The following is a 21,196-nucleotide window of genomic DNA, read 5'->3' as shown; positions in this document are numbered from 1 at the left end:
TGCAGAATAACTCTATATCTAAAGATAAAAACCGTTTGTCCAGGTGACAAGTTACCTTTAAAGAGGTGTCCAATACACTTCCAGGATTTCATTCATTGTGTAATGTATTATTAAGATTCTGCTGTTTTCACACTCTCTGCACTTGTCACATCACTACTCCTTATGCAATTTGTATTGAGTCAGTCACGTGCCAACTGCTTTCTTTTCTGCTTTTCTCATTGTTTCAATTGAGAAAAGCAGAAGAAAAAAAGGTTGGCACATAATTTTAATTAGGCAAACATTGTATTGGCCGGTGATGTGTCAAGCGCAGAGTGTGGAAACAGCCGAATCCTAACAGTATTCTAAAAGTCTTGCATGCATCATATGTGATATGCTAGTGGGACCGCGGCCTAACATGCAATTTTCAATCCACAGACTTTGTATTCTGACATCATGATCTGTTTCCATATCTCTGTAGTATGCTTCAGTTTGCTCCTGTATCTGTTAGGGCTAGCGGAACGCACCAAATAATTAGAATAGATAGAGTAAGGTGCATTCACAGCCCGGGGTCCACCGTGCAGAGATGGAACCTGCTGCTAAGTAATGACGGACTATATGGCGGTACAATTTGAATACCCACACGAGTTAACCTCACCCTGTGTGAAGGAAGCGAACCCTGTTGCGTCACAGGGCCTCGGTACCGCACCAAGAGCGCAAGCAAGGAGTCTCAGAACTCAATCCCAAGACACAGGATTTGAGTTCATATAGACCTCTTGCGCTCGACACCGCAACTGAGGTGTCAGAGTGAAGGAAATAATATTAATAAAGATGCACGAGAGTGCATGCTGTGCCGCACTGGTGGACGCCACTAACCACCCAGGCTTGGGTCAGGAAAGCGCTGTGAAAGCGCACGGCGCCGCACTGGCGGTCACAGCAATAGACGCTGTTTTGTGTGTTAAGTCGGGCGCTAGAACGCAATCATCCACCTTACGCGAGCAGTCATCCAATAGGGAGGGGATATTTAAGGACGACTTGCACTCATCAACACAAACACATATACAAATGTACACTAGCGCATGGCCGTGCGGTCATGCGAACCTTTTATAGCTGCAGCATGTACAAGACCTTCCCAGAAGAACCAATGGGAAGCTGCCACAGAAGTTGAGCACCTTCAGGACCTTCGTGGAGGACCAATGGGATCCGCTGCAGTATCTGAGCATGTGACCCTCGATCTCCAATGGGAGATCTTGCCCTGGGCATGCTCAGAAAGGGAAAAGCAGGACTTAGTCCCAAAAGCGTGTGCTCGCCGCTGCCCAGCACTGGCTTCAATGGCAGAAGCTGGAAAAGCAGCAGTAGCCATATGCACAGAGTGAGACTGAGCAAGACGCTGGGACCGACATCTCCGCTGAGCAGACTCCACTGCGGCAGGAGATGGTTCGAGATTCCCCCCGTGAAGAGGCGGGAACTCGACACCTAACAGTATCTATGCAGTAAGCTCAGTTCTGGTGCTGTATCTATGTAGTAAGTTTGGTTCTGTTCTCACATCTATGAATCATCCAAAAGTGATTCAGTTCAACTCATTGTCCAAAAATGGAAGGAGTTTGGCACAACTGCAAAACCTACCAAGATGTGGCTGTCCACCTAAACTGACATCCCAAGCAAAGAGCGCACTAATTAAGAGAAGCACCTAAGAAGCCCATGGTCACTCTGGAGGAGCTGCATAGATCTGTAGCTCAGGTGGGAAAATCTGTCCTGTCCACAGGACAACTATTAGTCATATACTCCACAAATCTGGCCTTTATAGAAGCAGCAGTTTTCAGAAAGTTATGTAGGGGACACAGCGAATATGTATAAGGAGGTGCCCTGGTCAAATAAGACCAAAGTTGAACTTTTTTTTACCTAAATGCAAAATGTTATGTGTGGTGGAAAACTAATACTGCACATCAACCTGAAAATACCATCCACACCATCACACATGGTGGTGGCAGCATAATGCTGTGGGGAGGCTTTTCTTCAGCAGTGATAGGGAAGCTGGTCAGAGTTGATGGGCAGATGGATGGAGCTAAAGATAGGAAAATCCTAAAGGAAAACCTTGAGACTGGGGCATAGGTTCACCTTCCAGCAGGACAATGACCCTAAACTTCGTGCTAGAGCTACAATGGATGGTTTAGATCAAAGCGATCTCAATTTTCAGATTTATATTTGTTAAATATTTAGAGAATCATTCCTTTACACTTGACAAATACTTGCTACTTTGTGTTGGTATATCAGATAAAATCCCCCAAAAATAAATTTAAGTTTGTAGTAGTAACGTGAAAAATGTGGAAAAGTTCATGGAGTATGAATACTTTTTCAAGGTATTGTATGTTATAATAATTCACAAACATTAGCAGAGATGTAAAAAAAACAACTTTATTTTAGTGTAACAGCATGGTTATAGCCTTTTTGTTTCAATCATGTACTGAGATCTTCATCAGTCATTGGGTCTCGATCCCACAGTAGATCAAGCAGAACCCGGAATTTCCGAGTAAAAAGGATCCCAGTGATACACTCGCCTAACAATATTAAGATCTGAGATAAACTTTTTTTTTTTAAACTAAGTGAGTCCAAAAATCTGTACTACAAAATACACCCTTACATGGTTTGGACCACCTCACTTTCTTCTTAGTGTACAGCCACAAATAATGAAGCTTCGGTTCCGAGATGGAATTTACAACATATTTAGGTTTTGTGCTCACGCTTTCGTAAGCTCAAAGGAACCCAACGATTTTTTTTCAAGGAGAAAACGCTTTAGGAAACTTTTGTGATTTTTTTTTTGGTTATTTCCTAAACGTTTTTCCTATGTTTTTTTTTTAAAGAGTTTTACCATAGTTGCTGTGTTTTGGTTTGTTTTTAGCTGTTTAGTTTTCACTCCATCGAATAATGTGATTTTGTTTATGTAAAATGTATGGAAATTTAGCTCTGCTTTCGAAAATAGGAATGTTTATTCATCTAATGATATAACTCAACGATTAATTAGCACTGAATTTGGGCAATACAAATATAATACTTTTCCAAGGTAGATATTGATTTTAAATAATGTATTGCTTAGAGAATATTGTTTTTTCTTAATAAATTTCCTATTGCACCAGGTAAAATCCCGGTTATTATGTCTCCGAAAAGAGATGATGATGATAGTTTCTTGGTTTCTTCTTGCAACCTCTTAATGTCCTCCTCCATCATTTCAGCTCTCCTTTTAAATCCTTCATCCAGCATTTTCCTTTGTTCCTGCAAAGAAAACATTGGATTAATTCCTTCTGAGAATTCATTGCTAAAAACCCTCTGCTCTGTCCTGGGTATCATGCTTAGAAAGAGCCCTTTAACAAATCCTTAGCCTTGGTCCAGGGATATTTATATCCTTCATAACCAAGCCCCTTTTCCCGGCTACAAACTCTTCATGCCCAATAATCCCACTCCCTCCACCACCGAAAGGTCAGTTGGAAATGAGATAGCGCACCCCAGCCATCATTATCCAATGGCAGGTTTTGGCATTGCCCAGAAGATTTGCAACTCATACAGGAGTCTGGAGGCCAGAAGATTTTCCACCTCTTTCAGGCATCTGAAAGCCAGAAGATTTGCAAACTCCTTCAGGAGTCTGGAGGTCAGAAGATGCGCCAACTCTTTCCGGAGTCTGGAGGCCAGAAGATTTGCCACCTCTTTCAGGAGTCTGGAGGCCAGAAGATTTTCCACCTCTTTCAGGCATCTGAAGGCCAGAAGATTTGCAAACTCCTTCAGGCACCTGGAGGTCAGAAGATTTACCAACTCTTTCAGGCATCTGGAGGCCAGAAGATTCACAAACTCCTTCAGGAGTCTGGAGGCCAGAAGATTTGCCAACTCTGTCAGGAGTCTGGAGGCCAGAAGATTTACCAAATCTTTCAGGAATCTGGAGGCCAGAAGATTTAACAACTCTTTCAGGCATCTGGAGGCCATCAGATTTGCCAACTCCTTCAGGAGTTAGGAGGTCTGTAGATTTGCCAACTCTTTCAGGAGCCTGGAGGCCAGAAGATTTGCCAACTCTTTCAGGCATCTGGAGGCCAGAAGATTTGCCAAATCTTTCAGGAATCTGGATGCCAGAAGATTTGCCAACTCTTTCAGGCATCTGGAGGCCATCAGATTTGCCAACTCTTTCAGGAGTTAGTAGGCCTGAAGATTTGCCAACTGTTTCAGGCATCTGGAGGCCAGAAGATTTGCCACATTCTTCAGGAGTCTGATGGCCAGTAGATTTGCCAACTCTTTCATGAGTCTGTGATGTCTCTCAGTTTTCCAGGAGACAGCAGACATTCCAGAAGAGTTGGCAGGTATCAGATTAACGATGGGAGCTTTTTTTAAACTTAAATTATGATGGATTACCTTTAGCTTCTCTACTATCATCCATTCATTTTCTTTCCTCATATTCTCCTGTTCTTCTATCATTTTCTTTTCCAGCATTTCCACATGCATCTTATAAGTTTCGTTGTCATTCTCCTGTTTCTTCTGCAGCTCCATGTTGTGTTTTTCCAGGATCTCCTTCTCTCTTGCTGCATCTTCTGCCTGCTTTCTCTGCTCTGTTGAAATAAATAGATTTATCTATATAATTCACTGATAATCTCATCGGTTTTGATGTGTGCTACCTCAAGGATGCTGTGCTCACTTACTTTCTTAATGGTATAACATAAAGGTCCGGTCTCTGCCAACTACAGGGGTTGTTCAAGTTGCAAAAAACATACAACAATTCATGAAAAAACAAAACTGTTCATTACTTACCCTCCAGGGGGTCCAGCGCTGAGTCTCTGCTGCTGCCCTGGTCTTATTAATTAGCTGCAATGCTTACATCACTTCCTCACCACCGCAGCCAATCAGTGAGCTTAGCTGCTCTGAGTGCTCATGGCAGCGCCGCAGAGATCAGTGATTGCCTGCAGTGCTGTCTATATTGCAGATAATATCAGACACTGGAGCAGCAGTGGAGGCTTAGGCTTCTTTCACACTTCAGTTTTTTGGTGTCAGTCACTTCCGACATAATGACGGATCGACGGATCCGTCACAATAGTTGAAAAAACGGATGTAACGGATCTGTTTTTTTGACGGATCCGTTACTCAGGGGTTGTATATACTTTTTGGAGCATGCGCAATTGAAAAAATTTGAAAAAACGGATTGGGGCGACGGATCCGCCGAAATGACGGTCGCGACGGATCCGTCGCCCATAGGTGGCCATTCTATGAAATGACGGACGCGATGGATCCGTCGCGATCCGCCATTTCAACGCAGACAAAAAACGTTGCAATGACCGTCAATGTCTAGATGACGTCCGCCAAATTTTGACGGATCCGTCGCATGACGGATGGAACGGACGACCATCCGTCACAATCCGTCGCTAATGCAAGTCTATGGGGAAAAAAACGGATCCGTCGAAAAAAAAAGCGGATCCGTTTTTTGAGGAAAATGGCGGATTTAGACTGACGCCAAACAACTGAAGTGTGAAAGAGGCCTTAGAGTTGGAACCAGTAAGGGTGAGTAAATCAAGTTTCTTTCTTTTTGCAACAAATCTATCTATATAATCGTCTAAGGGTCACTTCCGTCTGTTTGTCTGTCACAGAAATACCACGTCACTGATTAGTCGCGGCCGGCTGGCCGTGACCAATCAGCAACGGGCACAGTCCGGCCGCGAGTTGGCCCCTCCATACTCCCCTCCAGTCAGTGCCCCCATTGTGGTTTAGCAGTCCGTTAAACGGACTATGTTACACCGCAGCATAACGCAGTCCGTTAACGCTGCTATTAACCCTGTGTGACCAACTTTTTACTATTGATGCTGCTTGTGCAACATCAATAGTAAAAAGATCTAATGTTAAAAATAATAAAAAAAAAATATATATATATTATCACTTTCCGGCACCTTCCCCGCTCCTCGCGACCCTCCGGTCCCAAGAATGCATTGCGGCAATGATCGGAGATGACGTAGCGGTCTCACGAGACCGCTACATTATCACGTGCTATTGCCGCAATGCATTCTTGGGACCGGAGCGTCGCGAGGAGCATCTCTAACGCCTGCGCTGGATCTAGGGGCCGCCGGAAGGTGAGTATATAACTATTTATTATTTTAATTATTTTTTTCACAGGGATATGGTGCCCACATTGCTATATACTACGTGGGCTGTGTTAGTACTACGTGGGCTGTGTTATATACTGCATGGGCTGTGTTATACACTGCATGGCCTGTGTTATATACTACGTCTCTGTGCTATATACTACATGGCTGTGCTATATACTACGTGGCTGTGTTATATACTACGTGGGCTGTGTTATATACTATGTGGGCCGCGTTATATACTGCGTGGGCTGTTAGATACTACGTGGGCTGTATTATATACTACGTGGGCTGTATTATATACTGCATGGGCTGCGCTATATACTACGTGGGCTGTGCTATATACTGCGTGGTCTGTGTTATATACGTCGCTGTGCTATATACTACGTGGGCTGTGCTATATACTATGGCTGGGCAATATACTACGTGGCTGTACTATATACTGTGTGGCTGTGTTATATACTTCGTGGGCTGTGTTATATACTACGTGGGTTGTGTTATATACTACGTTGGCTCTGTTATATACTGCGTGGGCTGTGTTATATACTATGTGGCTGTGTTATATACTACATGGGCTGTGTTATATACTACGTGGGCTGTGTTATATACTGTGTGGGCTGTGCTATATACTACTATACATATTCTAGAATACCCGATGCATTAGAATCGGGCCACCATCTAGTGGTATATATCAGATAACCTTTTCTTAAAGGGGGCAGCCTCTTTAAAAATCAACCTGCGTGGGTCATTTAGCCTGGCTCAGATAAGATGCCACCAGAGAATTCAGGTTGTTAAGGTTCACTGCAACCATGGCCTGTTTCTCAAAATTCAGCCTGATGCCAAACTTTGCCATGCTACTGCTGAGTCACATCTGTTATACTGCTACTACCCTAGCTCTACATTGGACTCTGTGACAAACTAAGCTCTGTTATTGCTAAGTCATATCTGTTTTACTACTACCAGCTCTACATTGGACTCTGTGACAAACTAAGCTCTGCTATTGCTGATTCAACTCTTTTATTCTGCTACCAGCTCGGCATTGCACTCTGTGACAAACCTAGCTCTGCTTTCACATAGTCAACCCTATTACTTCTGCTCTGGATTTTCTGACAAACTATGCGCTCCTATATCACTGTCAGTTCACTAGTTTCTTATCACTGAGTCTCTTTTAGTCCACTTTGCTACTCCTATCACCATTCTGCCACTGTTGCTCCTGTTGTCCCATTTGGATCCCCCTGCTGCACTAACGTTATCTGTCCGTGCTTCATTACAACAGTTCACCCGGACTAGGGGACTTGAGAATCCACTTCAACAGGTGAAGGACGGCATATAATGGGGCCTAGTAGATTAGAAAGTCCTGGACTTTCAGGTAATCTAAAATCCTACCAGCTAACTTTTTTTCTTTTTCCTCCAGAGTCTTGTCAGCCTGCAAGATGGTGGATTCAGTATGTTCCATTTCTTTATGAAACTCCTGCAAGACCTCCAGATACTGTGAAGAAATTCAATAGTAATACTATTATACAATAGTAATTCAACACAAAAGTAATACTAATATTATCGATGATTGTTACTAAGCATGAAGAATGGAAACAAGTAAATTTCGCACTGCTACATACAGTGCCTTGCGAAAGTATTCTGCCCCCTGGAACTTTTTAACCTTTTTCCACATATCATGCTTCAAACATAAAGATACCCAATGTTAATTTTTGGTGAAGAATCAACAACAAGTGGAACACAATTGTGAAGTTGAACGAAATTTATTTTATTATTTTAAATTTTTGTGGAAATTCAAAAACTGAAAAGTGGGGCGTGCAATATTATTCGGCCCCTTTACTTTCAGTGCAGCAAACTCACTCCAGAAGTTCATTGTGGATCTCTGAATGATCCAATGTTGTCCTAAATGCCTAATGATGATAAATATAATCCACCTGTGTGTAAGCAAGTCTCCGTAAAAATGCACCTGCTCTGTGATAGTCTCAGGGTTCTGTTTGAAGCACAGAGAGCATCATGAAGACCAAGGAACACAACAGGCTGGTCCGTGATACTGTTGTGGAGAAGTTTAAAGCCGAATTTGGATACAAAAGGATTTTCAAAACTTTAAACATCCCGAGGAGCACTGTGAAAGTTATCATATTGAAATGGAAGGCGTATCATACCACTGCAAATCTACCAAGACCCTCTAAACTTTCATCTCAAACAAGGAGAAGACTGATCAGAGATGCAGCCAAGAGGCCCACGATCACTCTGGATGAACTGCATAGATCTACAGCTGAGGTGGGACAGTCTGTCCATAGGACAACCATCAGTTGTACACTGCACAAATCTGGCCTTTATGGAAGAGTGGCAAGAAGAAAGCCATTTCTCAAAGATATCCATAAAAAGTGTTGTTTAAAGTTTGCAACAAGCCACCTGGTAGACACACCAAACATGTGGAAGAAGGTGCTCTGGTCAGATGAAACCAAAATCGAACTTTTTGGCAACAATGAAAACGATATGTTTGGCGTAAAGGCAACACAGCTCATCACCCTGAACACACCATCCCCACTGTCAAACATGGTGGTGGCAGCATCATGGTTTGGGCCTGCTTTTCTTCAGCAGGGACAGGGAAGATGGTAAAAATTGATGGGAAGATGGATGGAGCCAAATACAGGACTGTTGTGAATTTGGATTCTGGGCTCCCCCGGTGGCTACTGGTGGAATTGAACTGGTGTCTTCATCTTCTCTGTTCACCTGTTCCCATCAAGATGTGGGAGTCGCTATATAACCTTGCTGCTCTGTTAGTTGCTTGCCGGTCAACAATGTTATCAGAAGCCTCTCTGTGCTTGTTCCTGCTCCTAGACAACTACTAGATAAGTTGGACTCTTGTCCATGTTTGTTTTTGCATTTTTGTTCCAGTTCACAGCTGTAGTTTCGTTACTGTGTCTGGAAAGCTCTTGTGAACAGGAATTGCCACTCTGGTGTTATGAGTTAATGCCAGAGTTTTAAAGTAATTTCTGGATGGTGTTTTGATAGGGTTTTCAGCTGACCATGAAAGTGTCCTTTCTGTCTTCTGCTATGTAGTAAGCGGACCTCAAATTTGCTAAACCTATTTTCATACTACGTTTGTTATTTCATCTTTATTCACCGCCAATACATGTGGGGGGCCTCTGTCTCCTTTCGGGGTATTTCTCTAGAGGTGAGCTAGGACTGATATTTTCCTCTGCTAGCATTATTTAGTCCTCCGGCTGGTGCTGGGCATCTAGAATCAACGTAGGCATGCTACCCGGCCACTGCTAGTTGTGCGTTAGGTTTAGTTCATGGTCAGCTCAGTTCCCATCTTCCAAGAGCTAGTTCCTATATATGCTTATGCTATGTTCTCTTGCCATTGAGATCATGACAGTTTGACCGGCCCACTAAAGGGTTAAAATCCTTGGCTGAGAAAGGAGAGAAATAAGTAGTCTGCTGAAATTTTTTTTTTTTTTTTTTTTCTCTCCTTCTAATCTTTGAATGGCTCTGTGTCCACCTGTTTGTAATGGATCTTCAGAGTGTAACTGCAGGTTTGAATAATCTCGCCACGAAGGTACAAAATTTGCAAGATTTTGTTTGTCATGCACCTGTATCTGAGCCGAGAATTCCTTTGCCGGAATTTTTCTCGGGGAATAGATCTGGGTTTCAGAATTTTCGAAATAATTGCAAATTATTTTTGTCCCTGAAATCTCGCTCTGCCGGAGACCCTGCACAGCAGGTCAGGATTGTGATTTCCTTGCTCCGGGGCGACCCTCAAGACTGGGCTTTTTCATTGACACCAGGGGATCCTGCGTTGCTCAATGTGGATGCGTTTTTTCTGGCCTTGGGGTTGCTTTATGACGAACCTCATTTGGAGCTTCAGGCAGAAAAAACTTTGATGTCCCTATCTCAGGGGCAAGATGAAGCGGAAATTTACTGCCAAAGATTCCGTAAATGGTCTGTGGTTACTCAGTGGAATGAGTGCGCCCTGGCGGCGACTTTCAGAGAGGGTCTCTCTGATGCCATTAAGGATGTTATGGTGGGGTTCCCTGTGCCTGCGGGTCTGAATGAGTCCATGACAATGGCTATTCAGATCGATAGGCGTTTGCGGGAGCGCAAACCAGTGCACCATCTGGCGGTGTCCACTGAGAAGTCGCCAGAGAGTATGCAGTGTGATAGAATTCTGTCCCGAAGCGAGCGGCAGAATTTTAGACGGAAAAATGGGTTGTGTTTCTATTGTGGTGATTCTACTCATGTTATATCAGCATGCTCTAAGCGCACTAAAAAGCTTGGTAAATCTGTTTCCATTTGCACCTTACCGTCTAAGTTTATTCTATCTGTGACCCTGATTTGCTCTTTGTCATCTATTACCACGGACGCCTATGTCGACTCTGGCGCCGCTTTGAGTCTTATGGATTGGTCCTTTGCCAAACGCTGTGGGTATGATTTAGAGCCTTTGGAGACTCCTATTCCTCTGAAGGGGATTGACTCCACCCCATTGGCTAATAAAAAACCACAATACTGGACACAAGTAACTATGCGTATTAATCCGGATCACCAGGAGATTATTCGCTTTCTGGTGCTGTATAATCTACATGATGATTTGGTGCTAGGATTGCCTTGGCTGCAATCTCACAACCCAGTCCTCGACTGGAGAGCTATGTCTGTGTTGAGCTGGGGATGTAAGGGGGCTCATGGGGATGTACCTGTGGTTTCCATTTCATCATCTATTCCCTCTGAAATTCCTGAGTTCCTGTCTGACTATCGTGACGTCTTTGAAGAATCCAAGCTTGGTTCGTTACCTCCGCACCGAGAGTGCGATTGTGCCATAGATTTAATCCCGGGTAGTAAATACCCAAAGGGTCGTTTATTTAATCTGTCTGTGCCTGAACATGCTGCTATGCGAGAATATATAAAGGAGTCCTTGGAAAAGGGACATATTCGTCCATCGTCATCTCCCTTAGGAGCCGGTTTTTTCTTTGTGTCAAAAAAAGACGGCTCTTTGAGACCATGTATTGATTATCGGCTTTTGAATAAAATCACTGTTAAATATCAATACCCATTGCCGTTGCTGACTGATTTGTTTGCTCGCATAAAGGGGGCCAAGTGGTTCTCTAAGATTGACCTTCGTGGGGCGTATAATTTGGTGCGAATCAGGCAGGGGGATGAGTGGAAAACCGCATTTAATACGCCCGAGGGCCACTTTGAGTATTTAGTGATGCCTTTTGGTCTTTCAAATGCTCCGTCAGTTTTCCAGTCCTTTATGCATGATATTTTTCGTGATTATTTGGATAAATTTATGATTGTGTATCTGGATGATATTCTGATTTTTTCGGATGACTGGGACTCTCATGTCCAGCAAGTCAGGAGGGTTTTTCAGGTTTTGCGGTCTAATTCTTTGTGTGTGAAGGGTTCTAAGTGTGTTTTTGGGGTACAGAGGATTTCCTTTTTGGGATATATTTTTTCCCCCTCTTCCATTGAAATGGATCCTGTCAAGGTTCAAGCTATTTGTGATTGGACGCAGCCCTCTTCTCTTAAGAGTCTTCAGAAATTTTTGGGCTTTGCTAACTTTTATCGTCGATTTATTGCTGGTTTTTCGGATATTGCTAAGCCATTGACCGATTTGACTAAGAAGGGTGCTGATGTTGCTGATTGGTCCCCTGATGCTGTGGAGGCCTTTCGGGAGCTTAAGCGCCGTTTTTCCTCTGCCCCTGTGTTGCGTCAGCCTGATGTTGCTCTACCTTTTCAGGTTGAGGTCGACGCTTCTGAGATCGGAGCTGGGGCAGTGTTGTCGCAGAAAAGTTCTGACTGCTCCGTGATGAGGCCTTGTGCCTTCTTTTCCCGTAAATTTTCGCCCGCTGAGCGGAATTATGATGTTGGGAATCGGGAGCTTTTGGCCATGAAGTGGGCTTTTGAGGAGTGGCGCCATTGGCTTGAGGGGGCCAGACATCAGGTGGTGGTATTGACTGACCACAAAAATTTGATTTATCTTGAGACCGCCAGGCGCCTGAATCCTAGACAGGCGCGCTGGTCATTATTTTTCTCTCGGTTTAATTTTGTGGTGTCATACCTACCGGGTTCTAAGAATGTTAAGGCGGATGCCCTTTCTAGGAGTTTTGAGCCTGACTCGCCTGGTAACTCTGAGCCCACAGGTATCCTTAAGGATGGAGTGGTATTGTCAGCCGTTTCTCCAGACCTGCGGCGGGCCTTGCAGGAGTTTCAGGCGGATAGACCTGATCGTTGCCCACCTGATAAACTGTTTGTTCCTGATGATTGGACCAGTAGAGTCATCTCTGAGGTTCATTCTTCTGCGTTGGCAGGTCATCCTGGCATTTTTGGTACCAGGGATTTGGTGGCAAGGTCCTTCTGGTGGCCTTCCCTGTCACGAGATGTGCGAGGCTTTGTGCAGTCTTGTGACGTTTGTGCTCGGGCCAAGCCTTGTTGTTCTCGGGCTAGTGGATTATTGTTGCCCTTGCCTATTCCTAAGAGGCCTTGGACGCACATCTCGATGGATTTTATTTCAGATCTGCCTGTTTCTCAGAAGATGTCTGTCATCTGGGTGGTGTGTGACCGTTTCTCTAAGATGGTCCATTTGGTTCCTCTGCCCAAGTTGCCTTCTTCTTCCGAGTTGGTTCCTCTGTTTTTTCAAAATGTTGTTCGTTTGCATGGTATTCCTGAGAATATCGTTTCTGACAGAGGGACCCAATTCGTGTCTAGATTTTGGCGGGCATTCTGTGCTAGGATGGGCATAGATTTATCTTTTTCGTCCGCTTTCCATCCTCAGACGAATGGCCAGACCGAGCGGATTAATCAGACCCTGGAGACATATCTGAGGTGTTTTGTGTCTGCTGACCAGGATGATTGGGTTGCTTTTTTGCCATTGGCGGAGTTCGCTCTCAATAATCGGGCCAGCTCTGCCACTTTGGTGTCCCCGTTTTTCTGTAATTCGGGGTTTCATCCTCGATTTTCCTCTGGTCAGGTGGAATCTTCGGATTGTCCTGGAGTGGATGCTGTGGTGGAGAGATTGCATCAGATCTGGGGGCAGGTGGTGGACAATTTGAGGTTGTCCCAGGAGAAGACTCAGCTTTTTGCCAACCGCCACCGTCGTGTTGGTCCTCGGCTTTGTGTTGGGGATTTGGTGTGGTTGTCTTCTCATTTTGTCCCTATGAGGGTCTCCTCTCCTAAGTTTAAGCCTCGGTTCATCGGCCCGTATAAGATATTGGAGATTCTTAACCCTGTTTCCTTCCGTTTGGACCTCCCTGCATCCTTTTCTATTCATAACGTTTTTCATCGGTCATTATTGCGCAGGTATGAGGTACCGGTTGTGCCTTCCGTTGAGCCTCCTGCTCCGGTGTTGGTTGAGGGTGAGTTGGAGTACGTTGTGGAGAAAATCTTGGACTCTCGTGTTTCCAGACGGAGACTCCAGTATCTGGTCAAGTGGAAGGGATACGGCCAGGAGGATAATTCTTGGGTGAATGCATCTGATGTTCATGCCTCTGATCTGGTTCGTGCCTTTCATAGGGCCCATCCTGATCGCCCTGGTGGTTCTGGTGAGGGTTCGGTGCCCCCTCCTTGAGGGGGGGGTACTGTTGTGAATTTGGATTCTGGGCTCCCCCGGTGGCTACTGGTGGAATTGAACTGGTGTCTTCATCTTCTCTGTTCACCTGTTCCCATCAAGATGTGGGAGTCGCTATATAACCTTGCTGCTCTGTTAGTTGCTTGCCGGTCAACAATGTTATCAGAAGCCTCTCTGTGCTTGTTCCTGCTCCTAGACAACTACTAGATAAGTTGGACTCTTGTCCATGTTTGTTTTTGCATTTTTGTTCCAGTTCACAGCTGTAGTTTCGTTACTGTGTCTGGAAAGCTCTTGTGAACAGGAATTGCCACTCTGGTGTTATGAGTTAATGCCAGAGTTTTAAAGTAATTTCTGGATGGTGTTTTGATAGGGTTTTCAGCTGACCATGAAAGTGTCCTTTCTGTCTTCTGCTATGTAGTAAGTGGACCTCAAATTTGCTAAACCTATTTTCATACTACGTTTGTTATTTCATCTTTATTCACCGCCAATACATGTGGGGGGCCTCTGTCTCCTTTCGGGGTATTTCTCTAGAGGTGAGCTAGGACTGATATTTTCCTCTGCTAGCATTATTTAGTCCTCCGGCTGGTGCTGGGCATCTAGAATCAACGTAGGCATGCTACCCGGCCACTGCTAGTTGTGCGTTAGGTTTAGTTCATGGTCAGCTCAGTTCCCATCTTCCAAGAGCTAGTTCCTATATATGCTTATGCTATGTTCTCTTGCCATTGAGATCATGACACAGGACCATTTGTGAAGAAAACCTGTTGGAGTCTGCAAAAGACCTGAGACTGGGATGGAGATTTTTCTTCCAACAAGACAATGATCCCAAACATAAAGCAAAATCTACAATGGAGTGCTTCCCAAATAAACGTATCCAGGTGTTAGAATGGCCAAGTCCAGACCTCAATCCAATCGAGAATCTGTGGAAAGAGCTGAAAACTGCTGTTCACAAATGGTCTCCATCAAACCTCACTGAGCTCAAGCTGTTTGCCAAGGAAGAATGGGAAAGAATTTCAGTCTCTCAATGTACAAAACTGATAGAGACAAACCCCAAGCAACTTGTAATCGCAGCAAAAGGTGGCGCAACAAAGTATTAAGTTAAAGGGGTCGAATAATATTGCACGCCCCACTTTTCAGCTTTTGAATTTCCACAAAAATTTAAAATAACCAACAAATTTCATTCAACTTGACAATTGTGTTCCACTTGTTGTTGAATCTTCACCCAAAATTTACATTTGTTATCTTTATATATGAAGCATGATATGTGGGAAAAGGTTGAAAAGTTCCAGGGGGCCAAACACTTTCGCAAGGCACTGTATATATACACTAGTGCATTTGTGAAATTAAAAACCCCAATTGCTTACCAAGCATGACATTTTAACAGCACAATGGTCCAAAACAGGTCTATGTACCTTCAACCCTTTGCCTGTAGCCTTCAGATAATTAATCTCCAATGTTTTCTTCTCTTCAGTGAATAATTTATATCCTCCGGCCACCGAGAACTTGCCGTCATTTATTGCATTTTTCATTCCAGCACTTAACTCCTCTAGTAAGGCTTTGCACTTCCTCACGGATGCCTCTTCATTTTGACTTATATATGTTGCCTTTTTACTTTCCAATTCTTCCTACAAAAGAAAAACAGGAAAGAAAAAGTCCAGTCAATAAATGCATGATCCATAAATGGTAAAAGAATCGTTCTTCGTGCCCTCGAAAGCCGAGCTGGAGACAGACAAGGTAAGAGCACCGAAGAACAAAATGCATCTGTACATGTAATAATAGAAAATTGGGCAGAAGAGGTAGAAAATAGTGCCCCAGTAAACCCAGAGCTTACTAAATTACAGAGCTAGAGCTTGGAGTAAAACCAAATTGACCTTCAATCAAGACAAGGGCACCTAGTCTACAAAGTGACTGATAGTAAGGGAAGTTCAAATACTGTCAGTACTTCTAGTCATTTTTTTCCCAGGTTATATTATTATTATTTATTATTATAGCGCCATTTATTCCATGGCGCTTTACATGTGAGGAGGGGTATACACAATAAAAACAAGTACAATAATCTTAAACAATACAAGTCACGACTGGTCCAGGAGGAGAGAGGACCCTGCCCGCGAGGGCTCACAATCTAGGGATGGGTGAGGATACAGTAGGTGAGGGTAGAGCTGGTCGTGCAGCGGTTTGGTCGCTCGATGGTTACTGCAGGTTGTAGGCTTGTCGGAAGAGGTGGGTCTTCAGGCTCTTTTTGAAGGTTTCGATGGTAGGCGAGAGTCTGATGTGTTGTGGTAGAGAGTTCCAGAGTAGGGGGATGCGCGAGAGAAATCTTGTATGCGATTGTGGGAAGAGGAGGTAAGAGGGGAGTAGAGAAGGAGATCTTGTGAGGATCAGAGGTTGCGTGCAGGAAAGTACCGGGAGACGAGGTCACAGATGTATGGAGGAGACAGGTTGTGGATGGCTTTGTATGTCATGGTTAGGGTTTTGTACTGGAGTCTCTGGGTAATGGAGAGCCAGTGAAGGGACTGACAGAGGGGAGAGCCCGGGGAATAGCGGGGGGACAGGTGGATTAGTCGGACAGCAGAGTTTAGAATAGATTGGAGGGGTGCGAGAGTGTTAGAGGGGAGGCCACAGAGCAGGAGGTTACAGTAGTTGAGGCAGGAGATGATGAGGGCATGGACTAGGTTTTTTTGAGATTTCAAATGTACAGATCCGTGAAATATTTTTGAGTTGAGGTCGGCAGGAAATGGAAAGGGGTTGGATATGTGGTTTGAAGGAGAGATCAGTGTCAAGGATTACCCCAAGACAGCGAGCTTGTGGGACTGGGGAGAGTATATTGTTTTAAAACTATCCACGTACCTATTGTATGTAATGTAATAACAATGTAGTAGAATATTTTGCAGTGATAAATATGTAGCTGGTTGTATCACACACACCCACATTCCAGAAAAATCAACTGTTTGTTGGAGGTCTAAAAACCTAATACGTTGTCGATCAGGCTTTTTTTTATATAACTTTACTTACAACGAGCTTTGCCTGGTATTCTTGATTTTCATCCTTGAAGGAAACTTTCATAAAGACCTTCAGTGCTTCTGACTGACAAGCCTTGTCTAGGTTTAGGAACTCCTCACAGGTCTCAGTTGGAAATTTGCTTGTATTTTGACTCATCATCTCGTCATACTTAGATGAAGCTTCTACTACGGCTCGAGAGTTCTCAAGTTTGATCAGGGCAAGAACCGCATTTTCCAAAGAAGGAATTGAACCACTACGAATTGCCTCTACGTAGGAGACTGCAAGGTCCCCAAGACCTAATGATATAGAAGAGTGAGAATGAGACCATTATGAGTTGGAAGATCACACAGAGAAGTGAGAAAAGCCATCCCATACAGTGAGGACCTACCTCTCCCGGTAATTTTGTACCCCCCTGATATGGATTTAACTTGACTGTTTCTATAAATGTAGTTACAGAATGTCTTTGTCTGTTCTACAAAGGAAGCATCTAGCTGAGTTTCTTCAATGTTATCCAGGTTCTGGAGAACTGTCTTAGATGCCGGCCGATCAAACACAAAACATTTGTGTGAATTGAAGTAATGGAGGAGACACTCCCGGGGAAGGTTGTAGTTTTGTACTGCAAGACTCAAGCCTAAAAAAAATTTAAAGATTTGATTTATATCCGCACATTAATATATATACCATCAGGTTTGGGGATGATGCTCTAGAAGTGGATATATGTAGCAGTCACACCTCTAATGGAGAGGAATAAGGATGTCACCCTCTGAAGATTTGCAACTGTTGACTTGAAGCTAAAAAGTATTATATAAGTACAAATTCTACATCTCCGAAGAGTATCCTACTGATTCTGTGTCTTTTTCAAAAAGCAATAACATATGGATCTGATATAGAAAAGAAGATACTTAACCCAAAGTGTATTGCCTCATAGGAGCTCAGGTCATTTTCTTTGTCAGGACATATTGGCTGGTTCCATTAGGAATCAGCAAAATTGTGATTATACGGAGTGATTCACTTCAGTATTTTACACGGAAAAATTACTGTAACCTCTAAAAGATACGATCTATCATACTGAAATTTTGACTGTAAATTCCTTGGTTCATAAGAAATTGATGTGTTAAAGCAGGTGTTGAAAATGACAACCGTTCACATCCAAGCATGTCTGCACGCACCATTCCATATTGTTCAATGTATTCAGCAGGACGTCTGGGGTCATAGCCTGGATTTCTCGCTATATGCTCTCTCGGAGTGCCTGAATGTTCGTGGCTTGTTACTGTACACCTAACCTTTCAAATGGCCCCAAAAGAAAAAACTATGGCCGTGTTAAATCAGACAATCTTGGTGGCCACAGTGCCATGGTGATTACGATGTCATCAAAGAAAGCTTCAATACATGGTTTGGACGGCAAGTCTATCTCGTAGTGGAGATGACAAGTTAGAGATACCACTCAGCGAGAGGACTTTTCAAGTCACTGTCACTGAGGTTAGTTGCACTCTCTTCTCGTGAACCAAAGTAAGTACAGTCCAGAATTCAGTACGGCCGACCGTACTTACAGCTATTTTTCCAGGTAAAGCAGTGAGTGAATCACCCTGTACTTACCGGTACAAGGATTAGGCAACATAGCACTGATTGAACAGTATAATCATACGGACACATCCCACTGACAAGTGGGAAACTCCCAGTTGTTAATTTATAAACACAGAGTTCTAAGAAAAGTATAATCTATAAAAATGTGTACCTTTCTTTAACCTCAAGGCATTTTTCAGATACTCATCCTCGGTGCTGTCCTTTCCATCAATTTTCAGCTCTAGGCTAAAATCTCGAACACACCACACAAATGACGGGAATGTTCTCTTGAACTCTGATGAGTCGTCTTCCAAATCTGCCTCCAGCTCGGAGGATTTTATTTTTATCTTGTCAGTAAGTTCTGTGACATAACTATGAGAAGATAAGGAATTATTTCTGTCAGCTGAATAAAGGAGTTATCTTTCCTTTTAGAAAAGTTAAAAGGAAAAAATGACCCCTGAAATAGTTTTCCAAATTGGGTTTTAGATTCTGTTCATATGGAAAAAGTTATAGGGCTCATGTGAAGGATACTGAAGTTGGTCCATGGCCTGTTGGTCAATTGTCCCTACACTGTTAAATACCAGGGTGCTGCTAAGAAGAACAGCGAGGGCGAAAATCCAGGAATCGTTTTTGCTGTTTCCCTGAAAAACAAGAAAAGTTTTTGTAACACAAAATGATATTCAATCCCCAATACCAGACTTACAACTCAAGAATCCAAAAATGCACAATAAGTAAAGATTTCTGGCCTTCAAAATCAATCCTCTCTCCCATTAGTAGATACACCATTCATAATCATTAAGCAAGGATAAGAAGGTTCTGCATGGTGGCTCATAGAAGGTGATCTCCAATGGAGAACCTTCTTCTAAAGTAGATGAGCTGTCCATTTTTGGACAGACTGTTTAACTTTTGTATATATGGCCGATAAAAGAAATGGGACAGGTGACATTCTGAAAAACAAGAGAAACCTTTGGTGTAAATAGAGTGAAGCTGGCATCGTAACATATGAATGTCCAATCTCTACCTAGAGAGGGTCAACTTTAGGTCTACAATGGTTTAGATTCCACTGACCTTCTCAACATCACCCAGTCCTTCTGTATCTATCAGCACCAGGGTTTGCTCTTTGTTAACAGGGTGAGGGACACACCACATCCAGATACCTTTAGTCATGGACTGGACTGTCGATCCTAAGGAAAAGCCTGTATGGACAGATAAATGATAGTATAAGGAATGGGTTGTGAAAAAAAGAGACAAAAGGCATAATGATGAATAATGATGTCCATGAATGGAAAAATAAATGATGACGTGGTAAGAGAATGGAGGACAAAAATGGCAGATACTTCTTTACAAAGCCGTACTGTCCTTCTTATGAGTTTGGAGGCCCATGTGTATAGGGTTCTCTCCATCTGATATATGGTTGCCAAAATGGATCCAATATTCATAACAGAGTACCTCTACATATTATATGTCATGGAGAGAAAGAAGAGGCCAAATTCTGTTCCTCATATACAAGAATTGTCACTCAATGTTCCAAAAGTGTATGACTTTCAATTGCTGTCAAATTGTCAATGCATGACCATCGGATATTGACGTGGACTGGGAATGTTGCTCTATATACTTATTTCTGGTCCCTGTCGTACTTCTCTTACCATTTTTACTTCCTGCCAGTCTGTTCATCAGATAAGACTTCCCAGTACGGTATTTTCCAACTATGGCGACAACAACCACCTTCTGAGTTATACCGGATAAGATTTCTAGAGCATCCTGATTAACTTGGATTGTTCCATCTTCGTGGTTCTCTATCAAACACACTGGATGATTCATATTGGAAAGTCTATCAATGATAAAAATGTAAAATAAAATATCCTGTACTGATCCTGAGTTACCTCCTGTATTATACCCTAGAACTGCACTCACTATTCTGCTGGTGCAATCACAGTGTACATACATTACATTACTGATCCTGAGTTCCATCCTGTATATTACCCCAGAGCTGCACTCACTATTCTGCTGGTGCAGTCACTGTGTACATACATTACATTACTGATCCTGAGTTACATCCTGTATTATACTCCAGAGATGCACTCACTATTCTGCTGGTGCAGTCACTGTGTACATACATTACATTACTGATCCTGAGTTACATCCTGTATTATACTCCAGAGCTGCACTCACTATTCTGCTGGTGCAGTCACTGTGTACATACATTACATTACTGATCCTGAGTTACATCCTGTATTATACCCCAGAGCTGCACTCACTATTCTGCTGGTGCAGTCACTGTGTGCATACAGTACATTACTGATCCTGAGTTACATCCTGTATTATCCTCCAGAGCTGCACTCACTATTCTGCTGGTGCAGTTACTGTGTACATACATTACATTACTGATCCTGAGTTACTGTTATGGACCTGGTGGTTAGGAGCACCTGGAATGACCTGATAGTTAAACTGCAAAACAAGACGAGCTCTGGGAAGTGGGAGCTCTGCTGACCGCAACCCTAATCCTATTATCACACACACTAGAATTAGCCGTGGAGCGTGCCTAACTCTGCCTAGACGCCTCGTCACAGCCTAGTTAACTACCCCTAAAGATAGAAATAAAGCCTCACCTTGCCTCAGAGAAATTCCCCAAAGGAAAAGGCAGCCCCCCACATATATTGACTGTGAGTTAAGAGGAAGGCACATACACAGGAATGAAACAGGTTTCAGCAAAGGAGGCCAGACTTACTAAATAGATTGAGGATAGAAAAGGGATCTTTGCGGTCAGCACAAAAAACTACAAAAAGCCACGCAGAGTGTACAAAAAGACCCCCGCACCGACTCACGGTGCGGTGGTGCCACTCTGCAGCCCAGAGCTTCCAGCTAGCAAGGCAATATCATGATAGCAAGCTGGACTAGAACTTTGCAAATACTAATAAATATATTCAGTACATAAATGAACAACAAATGAGCTTAGCAGTGACTTAGCTTCTGCTGGAGTAGACAGGTCATCAGA

At 43.3% G+C, this 21,196-nt stretch overlaps 1 protein-coding gene across 1 annotated transcript; it reads right to left on the bottom strand.

Moving 5' to 3' along the window:
* Positions 1 to 2,418: 2,418 nt before the first annotated feature.
* Positions 2,419 to 20,037, bottom strand: LOC143770380 (guanylate-binding protein 6-like). The gene is made up of 10 exons (XM_077259981.1): positions 19,848 to 20,037; positions 19,270 to 19,397; positions 18,733 to 18,842; positions 18,374 to 18,573; positions 17,027 to 17,269; positions 16,651 to 16,934; positions 15,051 to 15,263; positions 7,467 to 7,569; positions 4,369 to 4,562; positions 2,419 to 3,246 (listed from the first exon to the last, which is right to left on the bottom strand). The coding sequence occupies exons 1-10, from the start codon at positions 20,020 to 20,022 to the stop codon at positions 3,067 to 3,069; spliced, it is 1,830 nt and encodes a 609-aa protein (XP_077116096.1). The 5' UTR covers positions 20,023 to 20,037; the 3' UTR covers positions 2,419 to 3,066.
* Positions 20,038 to 21,196: the final 1,159 nt, after the last annotated feature.

Source organism: Ranitomeya variabilis, chromosome 4 (genome assembly GCF_051348905.1).
Source record: "Ranitomeya variabilis isolate aRanVar5 chromosome 4, aRanVar5.hap1, whole genome shotgun sequence".
NCBI lineage: Eukaryota > Metazoa > Chordata > Amphibia > Anura > Dendrobatidae > Ranitomeya > Ranitomeya variabilis.
The sequence above is the reverse complement of the archived record's forward strand: the minus strand, read 5'-3'. Positions and strand labels throughout refer to the sequence as shown.